Source organism: Zeus faber, assembly GCF_960531495.2.
Source record: "Zeus faber genome assembly, chromosome: 4".
NCBI classification, from domain to species: domain Eukaryota; kingdom Metazoa; phylum Chordata; class Actinopteri; order Zeiformes; family Zeidae; genus Zeus; species Zeus faber.
The window spans coordinates 23,826,982-23,836,378 of NC_137191.1; the positions used below are offsets into that span (position 1 = coordinate 23,826,982).

Below are 9,397 nucleotides of genomic sequence, written 5' to 3' on the forward strand. Positions count from 1 at the left end.
ACCTAAACACGGATTACCCTATGCAGTGGCAGTTCGCTAAATAAAAATAACCAAGACTGCACTATTTACTAAAACTTTTGAGAGTGGTTGCACAACATACAGCATACAACTTCATTTTATTATTCTGGCTGTGCCAAGCTCACGCATAGAGAGACACATTAATCACTTTTACTTATCGTAACCCCCTTGTGTTGTATTTCATTGTTTCATCACCATCTATCAGTGGGTTCAGTATCATTGTTTTACTGAGCATTCTGTTGGTTCTCTTCCATTATTCTCCTAAAACTGCATAGGAGTCCTGTTCGCCAGACTCTCCTCTGGCCCATTGTTCTGCTTTTGCCTGCAGTATTCCACCCTATTCTCATTCTGCTGGGCATCTCTCTGGCTTAGCGCATCCCTGCACTGCCTGTTTTATTGTGTGCGCACAAGAGAGAAACGGCAGCTAGTGCGAGCCATATCAAAAGTGGTAGTGTGAGCGAGGCACAATGTGTCTGCGTTTGTGCGTGTGTTTCTATAAAACAGAAAGAAGCAATGGGAAGCCAAAACCTTTTGGCTGCGTGTGACCCTTGAGTGTACCCGCTTTAGTCCGTCTCTATTTGTGCGTGCAATCCAGAGATATCGAGCGAAAAAGCTCTATACCTCTATACCTCTGCCCATCGCTTTGTGGGTGTATATGTGTACATGCACGCACGCGCAAGGTCGGTTAAGTGTTCAACCGGACAGAGCGGCAGCCACCTCTGCTCGGTTGGAGTGCTTCTCTCTGACGCATCCTCAACTCCCAGTGGAATCTTCCACTCCGCTGCCTGGGCTTTGTTCCGGCTGGGCTTAACGCCGCCATCCATCTGCTCTGTCCTCCAAGGATTCTGCTATCTGCATGTCGCTGCAGATACCCATGACCTGTCCGACACAAGCCATTTTCCCCTAACAACACTATTGACCCGAGCCCAGAACATGCCTGCTCTTTGTTGCGGTGTAATGCATTTCAAGCACGACGTGAGGGTAAAACAATCTAGTTTCGCACAGGATTTTGTTTCCCTGTGTTCTGTGCTGTAGGAGAACTCCTGCAGTATTGCTGCCACTAGAGGAGCACACTGTCACTGTCTCCGATTATAAAACACATACGAATGAGAGAGCAATGACAAATATGTTTGTGACACTAATACCTCTTGTTAAGAATAAGTATATGGTCTGGACTGTTGATCTACCAAGGCCATTAAGGTTTTCCGAACAGAATCATGTCCAAATACAAACCCGACCCGCCATCATCCCTGTTGCTCAGACTCTGCAGCATCATACAGTATTCTCGCTAATTAGCCAACATGTGGTTCGCCCTGTACTGTCGGAAAGAAAATACTGGAGCGATTTTCTGCTGTGGTGGCAGTAGTGGCAGACATTTTTATTCTCTAATTACATCTGGCATTCATCCACCACTCAGTTTGACTTCATTATGAGATGGAAATATTCTCTCCTCAACGACTTCTACTCAATTACCCTTCCAAGTTTCTTCCTAGACTACAATCAAACTAAACTACGCATGTTTTCATCTAAAGGGGCTCTTCACAGTTGTGGGCATGTTACTCTCCAAGGTTTTATTAAATGGCCACATTCAATGCAGTCAAGTCCACCTTTACATATCTTCGATACAATATCGCCACGCAAAATATTGCGATACTATGCTGTGTTGATTTTTTCCTCCCACCCGAAATTGCTGGATAATATGGAACTTCTCACTGTGTCTGGGTGTCATTGACGGGAAGCATGTCCAGATCAGATCTGGCAGCGACAGTTATAAGGGGACACGCTTGATGGCTCATGGGTTCAATGGTGGACGTGGGGGAATATGATTAGATGTCTGAATCAGCAGGGTTAGGGGGGCTCACTAACAAGAAGCAGAGCATACTTAATCATTTGAAGACTTTTTAGGGGGATTAGAATGCATCATTTTTTCATTTCCTATTATATCATAGCATTTGTATGTGTTAACTATCATCTTCATTATCATATTCACACAAGATCATTTTATAAGGTACGGGCTTACTGAAATATAACTATGTGCCTTGAAGGAAGAAAATGATGCTACCTACATACATTATTTATAGATACCTGTCACTTTTAAATTTCCACAGGCTCCAACCTCACAGCAGAGCAAAAGGTCTACAACTACCGCCATTCCAAAAAGAATAATTGATAATGCGTTGGGCATCGGGGTGACCCGGTCGTGGACCTTTGGACGGTCAGTTGAGTGCAGCCCTGAGAATACTGTGCACATAGTGAAGGCCTGTGTAGTTTTGCATGACTTCCTCACATGCACTGATGCAGCAAATCCAGGGAGAACCAGATAAATTCCGGTCAACTACACTGACAGCACCACCCCAACTGGAGACATCTGGAGGCGACACGTGGAAGGTGACAGCAACCTCCTTGAGGTGTGTGTGTGTGTGTGTGTGTGTGTGTGTGTGTGTGTGTGTGTGTGTGTGTGTGTGTGTGTCTGTGTGTGTGTGTGTGTGTGTATGTGTGTGTGTGTGTGTGTGTATGGTGTGTATGTGTGTGTGTGTGTGTTATATATATATATATATATATATATATATATATATATATATATATAGATGTATATATATATATATATGTGTCAGTATATATGTATATATATATATATATATATATATATATATACTGTATATATATACTGATCAGCCACAGCATTAAAACCAGTGAAGGGTGAAGTGAATAACATTGCTCATCTCGTTCCAATGGCACCTGTCAAGGGGTGGGATTTGGCATTAACTTTTTCAGCAATTTGTGCTACATTAGCTCTTCTGTGCCGATTATCCTGTCACCAGTTCACCAATTGTCCTTCCTTGTACCACTTTTGGTAGGTACTAACCACTGTATACCGGGAACACCCCAGAAGACCTGTCGCTTTGGAGATGCTCTGGCCCAGTCGTCTAGTCATCACAATTTGGTCCTTGTCAAAGTGGCCATTGGAACAAGATGATCAATGTTACTCACTTCACCTGTCAGTGTCAGTTTTAAGTTGCGGCTGATCGGTGTGTGTGTATATATATATATATATATATATATATATATATATATATATATATATATATATATATATATATACTGTGTGTGTGTGTGTGTGTGTGTGTGTGTGTGTGTGTGTATACAGTATATATACAGTGTGTATATATACAGTGTGTATATATATATATATATATACATATAAATACATACATGCAGTAAACTGTATATATAAAACAAAGCTGCTGGCTGGGCTTGTTCTGACAGAACTCCTTGTGTTTCTGATACAGCAGGTGATGGATTTCAAAATTTGCATCTATTGTCTCATGGGGTGGGAGTTTCATTAGCATCCCTGCTGGTTCAGGTGATGGAGTGGTTGCCTGAGCAAGGCTTGCTTAAGGTGCAGCACAACAAATTAGCTGGATCCTTCACTCTGAAACACATTACTAGTAACATGTATCAATTTATCAATAAAGACCAATCAGATAACATTGATAATGTCCGTCCCCTGTAGCTGAAGTCATTCATAATTTCATGATTAAATGATTCACATTACCACTCCTGGAAAGTTGGAGTCTGTGTCCCAGTGTTTAACGAAGCCAGAGGGCCAGGTGAGCATCGAACCCATAGGGGGAACACACACAAACACAATTTTTCCCTTTAGCCTTTTCTTGGCCTTCACAAATCTGTCGCAGATACTTCCTCTTCTGCCGGCATACCTTTGCATTTAGCTGTCTTTATAATGTTTTAAAGGGGATTAGTAAAGGTGAGGTTAGTGACGGATCTCGCATTCTCCATTCTCCATTTTGCTTTTCTAGCGCATATGCAGTCACCGCGCTTGTAGGTGCGTACAAGTCCCACAAGACTGACAAGAGCAGCAAGAGCACCTGTCCGCGCAGCTACGCGCTCGTGGAAAGTATCATTTGGCCCTGAGCTACGCCAAGCTCATAGATTGCTGGTATCTTAATATAAGACACTGTCAGTACATCAAAGTACCCAACATAAAGTGTTGCTAAAAGGTGCCAGGGTATGTTTGAGTGCCAGCAAATGGGGTGCTTTTAAGTCCTTTGAGAGACTGTGGTTTTTTTTTTTAATATAAATATGGTCTTTTTTTATGTGGAAATATCAGCCAACTATATGTTTCGGAAGTGTATCATCCCTGGTTACGAAGCTGTGTACAAACTTCTTTTCGCATTGTTTTCCCCAAGGGCAACTTCAAAACGTTTGCCAAGCTAACACTGCAAATGTCAGCCCGGTTTTAACACAAACCAATTGCCAATTATCTGATTTTAACTATAAGTCAGCAACAATATATTCCTATGCAAGAGGAAAGAAATGGCTGACAACTTGGCTGATTTGAAAGCTGAGCTTTTGCAGCAAGAGTGGAAGTTTTGTTTGCCAAATAGAGAGTTAGGAAGAAAGAATCAAGTGCACTTTGCAGAGCAAAAGTTATACTACTTCAACCTGTAATGAATTATTTCATGGCTGGTAGTTTTCCATTAAACGGTTCTGGTCTACTCAATCCCAACTGCACCTGAATGCAGATTTCTCAAGGCCTAACCAACCTCATTGTGTCTCTGTTCCAAAGAAACGGCATATAAATTAATTAAACTGTGCCTGTATCAAAACACAGCAGACTATTCTGTAGCTTCTTCAATCCCCTTGGAAACACTCCGATTGCTTCAACTACTGGTTTTCCTAAAAAATACAGTGTTTGCTGTTACTTTTGTCTTATTTTGTAACCATTAAGAGTTTATAGTCTCCCATTTTATATAATTATTCTGTACAGTATACTGTATATCAGTAGTGTCTTTCATAACTTCAGTACAGACTTTCTGCTTTTGAACAACTCTTTACTATTCAAATTACTGTGCTTCAAATGAGTTAATCCAGGACCAGATCTGGGACAGGCCCCAGTCTCTCTCTCTTTCTCTCAATCTCTCTCCTCTCTTTCTCTCTCCCTCTTTTTCAATGTATTAATTTACCTCACTTGCTTACTCCCCTTTTCTACCTTCAAACACACACACACACACACACACACACACACACACACACACACACACACACACACACACACACACACACACACACACACACACACACACACACACACACACACACACACACACACACACACACACATCTAACAGTAGAAGCTTTGAAATAAATGTAGCATAAAAAGTAAGTACTTCAGTACTCATTTTTATAACAACAATTATATGCACGCAGGCTGGACAAAGAAAGCACTCCCGCTAGATCAAAACTACAAAGAAGCTGGCATCACTAATAGCCTTCAGCAGAGAAACAGATCTGGCACAGATATAGACAATTATTTCCTCAAAGAATTAGACAAAAATTGCTACACCAACCATAGAAACGATGCAATTATTTATCTAATTCTATTGGGAAATTAATCACCCTTCCACTTTACTTTAAAAAGGCATCATTAGCTGTGTGGAACAATGTAATGTGTCATTATTCAAATGGAATAAAGAACTGTCACTATCATGAGTGGATATCATTATCACCTATGTGCCAAAGTACATAGGCCTATGGCGCCACACAAAAATAGGCCAAATGGTTTAAATTACATTAGTAAATCAAAACTAAAAACATTTTTTTTGTTCTGTACTTTATACTCTGCAGTTTGTTGTTTATGTGCTGGATAAACTCAAGATAGCAGGCAGGGTTACCTGTGCATCCACCAGCGTAGCATTGACCAGGCTCTCATTGATGAAGACGTGAACCAGGGCAGTGGCGCAGAGCGAGGGCGCCCCGCTGTCATTGACCCGCACCACAAGGCGATGCAGCCCTCTGTGACGCCTCTCCAGTGGCTCCGCCAGGGTGATCACCCCGTTGGTGTGGCCAATTTCAAACAGCCGGAAGGGGTTCCCCCCCACCAGAGCGAAACGGAGGTCTGCGTTGGGCCCTGTGTCCGAGTCCACGGCGGTGACGGTTCTGACGATGGTGCGGGCGCTGCTGGCGGGAGGCAGAAGGGTGTAGGACTCATTGGCGGGAGAGGTGATGGAGGGGGCGTTGTCGTTTTCATCGGTGACAAAGAGCGAGACGGTGGCCGTGGCTGTTTTGCGAGGCTCTCCTCCGTCCACGGCCCGCACCCGGAAGGTGTATGCGGAGAGCCTTTCGCGGTCAAACGATGCAGAGGAGAAGATGGTCCCTGTGTTGTTCTCAATTGAAAACACCTCCTCTTGTTCTTTATCCCCATCAGGTCCCTCTGTCCCCTCGCCCCCTCCCAGCATTCTTTTCTCCCCGCTCCCATCCATCTCGACGAACAGGCTGAGCTCGGCGTTCTCCCCTTCATCTGCGTCAGTTACGGTCACCATGCCAACTGGGCTGTTGGCGAGGAGGTTCTCCTTGACGTAGAACGTGAAGACCTCCTGGACGAACCTTGGAGCGTTGTCATTGCGGTCTGTGACCTGTATAACGACAGTCGCTGAGCCCTGCAGGGAGGGGGTGCCCTTGTCCTTGGCTATAACCCGGAACTCATACGTATCCCGCTGCTCGCGATCCAGAACTCCACTTGCGCGGATATCCCCGTTATCTGCATCTATATAAAATGCACCATTAACGGAGGGATCTAGGGAGTACGCAATCTCTGCATTCTTGCCGCTGTCCGCATCTGTGGCTACGACCGTGACCACCCTTTCCCCTTGCGAGTTGTTCTCAGCAAAATGAACCTCCACCACATTCTGGGCAAATGCTGGTGCGTGGTCATTGACATCCACCACACGGACCATCAGCGTGCTGTTACTGGAGAGGCTGGGGCTTCCAGAATCCACCGCCACAATGGTGACACTGTACTCTTTGGTGGTTTCATAGTCAAGCAGGGCCGAAGTATGCAAGAAGTACTTTTTCCTGTTCCTGTGGAAACACACACACACACACACACACACACACACACACACACACACACACACACACGCACGCACGCACGCACGCACGCACGCACGCACACACACACACACATACACACATACACAAAACCATTTATTCTAGCTGGTCAAACTGTGAATTTTTGATAAAAGGTTTATACATCTGAACTTCTAAACATTGTCAAAAGAATTTAAATTACAAGATAATGAAGTGTCTCTATCTGAAGTCATTCTGGGAGGCGCTGTTAGCATCCAATCCAATAATTTGCTCAATTACTAGTCTAAAAAATCAAGCTTCATGCAGTGCAGCAGTTATTACAATTCTAGAGCAGCTAATAACCTAACATTGATTCCCTTAAATTTTCTAGAGTGATTCAGTCTAATAAAGCACACAGTTCCTTCTCTTAAATGTAGCCTCAGGAAAGCATGTTTCTATTCATTGAAATGGCTAATAAATTAATTGGCCTAAAATGTAGCGCATTCATTTCCCTACATACTGAAATAAATATTTAAAAACAATGGTATTAATTGTCTAACGTATGTCTGTTTGTTATGTATTTATCTGCAGCAGCTGGTGTATTTATTTCCCAAATAAGTGTACAAAACAGACTTTATATATATATATATATACACACACACACACACACACACACAGAGTATACATATACACTGACTGTGTGTGTGCGTGTGTGTGTGTGTGTGTGTGTGTGTGTGTGTGTGTGTGTGTGTGTGTGTGTGTGTGTGTGTGTGTGTGTGTGTGTGTGTGAGAGAGAGAGAAAAATATGTGAATAGCCATAGAGATGTCATTTTAGCTTACCTGTCAAAGGCTTCATCTGCAGGTAAGGGAGGGAGTGCGGTCTCTCCGGCAGGTTTCAGGGTGAATGGGACATCTCCTACCACTGTGCACGTTACGGCCCCATTCTCCCCCTGATCTCGGTCCGACACCTGCACCAGAGCCACTGGCGTGTCCACCAGGACGTTTTCTGGCACTAGAGCCGCCCCGTCACGCACTGGGATCCGTCCTATTTTTCGGATCTCCACCACAGGAACATTGTCATTCTCATCTCGGACTGCCAGGACTACGGTGGTTCTGTCGGTGCGTGGTGGCTGGCCTCGGTCCCTGGCGGTGACCGTGAATCTCAGCTGAGAAACATCCTCTCTGTCAATCCTGTGAAGGACGCTCAGCCACCCAGATGCCTCATCCAGCCGCAGCAGACGTCTGACAGATTCTGTGGCAGCCCCGAACACGTACTCCACCTGGCCATTGACCCCGATGTCACGGTCCGAGGCTCTGACCTGGAGGACAGGGGTCCCTGGCGGGGCGTTCTCTGCCATCTCAGCTTCATACACGGCCCTTTCGAAGCGTGGGCTGTTGTCATTCACGTCAGTAATGGCGACCCGGAGCAGGGCCTGTGAGGAACGAGGTGGGCTCCCTCCATCTCTGACCCTCAGCACTAACTCATAAGAGTCACGCTGCTCCCGGTCCAACGGGCCTTTCACGATCAGCTGTGGCTGCTTCTCACCGTCAGGTGTGTCTGCTACCTGTAGCTCAAACACACTGCTCCTGGCTGGAGCTCCACTGTCCCCACTTCTGCTCCTTCTGTCACCCCCCTCAACTCTGCTGACTGGGTTTCCCCCTGTGGTGCGTCTTGCCGACCCTGTGCTGATGGTACCGTCTTGGATCAGCTCATACCGGTCAATGCCATTCCTCCCAAAGTCGCGGTCCGTGGCCGTGGGAAGCAGGTACAGGGTCCCTATCGGCCTGTTCTCCTCTACTGACAGCTGGAGCACTGGTGACGGGAAGGAAGGGGTGTTGTCGTTGATGTCTGTGATGACCACCCGGCCCTCGAACAGGTCCACCCAGCTCTGGAGCGGCCCGATCACCGACACCTCAAAGTCGAGGAAACACTCGTTCTCATCAAAGATCATCTGGCACTGTGGAAGCTTCTCCCTGTCAATCCGGCGTGGGCCCGTAGTGAGCTCACCTGTCACGTTGTCAATCTTGAAGTACTCTGAGCCACTTTCCAGGGCGAAGGTGACATCCCCGTTGCCGGTCCCTGCAGTGAGGCCCAAGTCTGCAGCAACGTTTCCGATCTTGACGTCAGGCGGACCCTCCTCTGCCACCCGATACCGGAGAGCTGAGTCTGCAGCCGGCAGCTGAGTCAGCAGCTGCAGCAGCAGGATGAGCAGGAGGCTGAGAGCCTCCGCTGCAGAGGGGTGCACTGCACCAAGCCTCCGCATGGTTCCTTCTGTACGCCTCTCCTCTTCCCCTCCGCACTCTCACTCTTCTCTCGGCGCTATTCAATTCGACTTCAAGGCTTTATTGGCATGACTATAAATAAATACAGTAGGCTATAGCCAAGCACAGTGTAAAGGTAGAGAGAAAACGATCATAAAAATGTAACATACGATGATCACATCAGTGATATTCTGTCTCTCTTTTTTAGTGTTTTCTTAGGTTATTTGTTTTCTCCTTTCACTGTGTCCCT

The 9,397-nt window shown here is 45.6% G+C and overlaps 1 protein-coding gene across 1 annotated transcript in view; it reads right to left on the reverse strand.

Moving 5' to 3' along the window:
- Nucleotides 1–9,149, reverse strand: part of pcdh7a (protocadherin 7a) — a gene marked incomplete at its 5' end in the record, with an annotated part of 43,614 nt that extends 34,465 nt beyond the window's left edge. Inside the window, 2 exons of the mRNA XM_079999251.1 lie at nt 5,712–6,897; nt 7,726–9,149. Of these exons, the coding sequence (XP_079855377.1) occupies nt 5,712–6,897; nt 7,726–9,149 (2,610 nt within the window). The remainder of the gene's footprint in view (nt 1–5,711; nt 6,898–7,725) is intronic.
- Between the last annotated feature and the right edge of the window lie 248 nt (nt 9,150–9,397).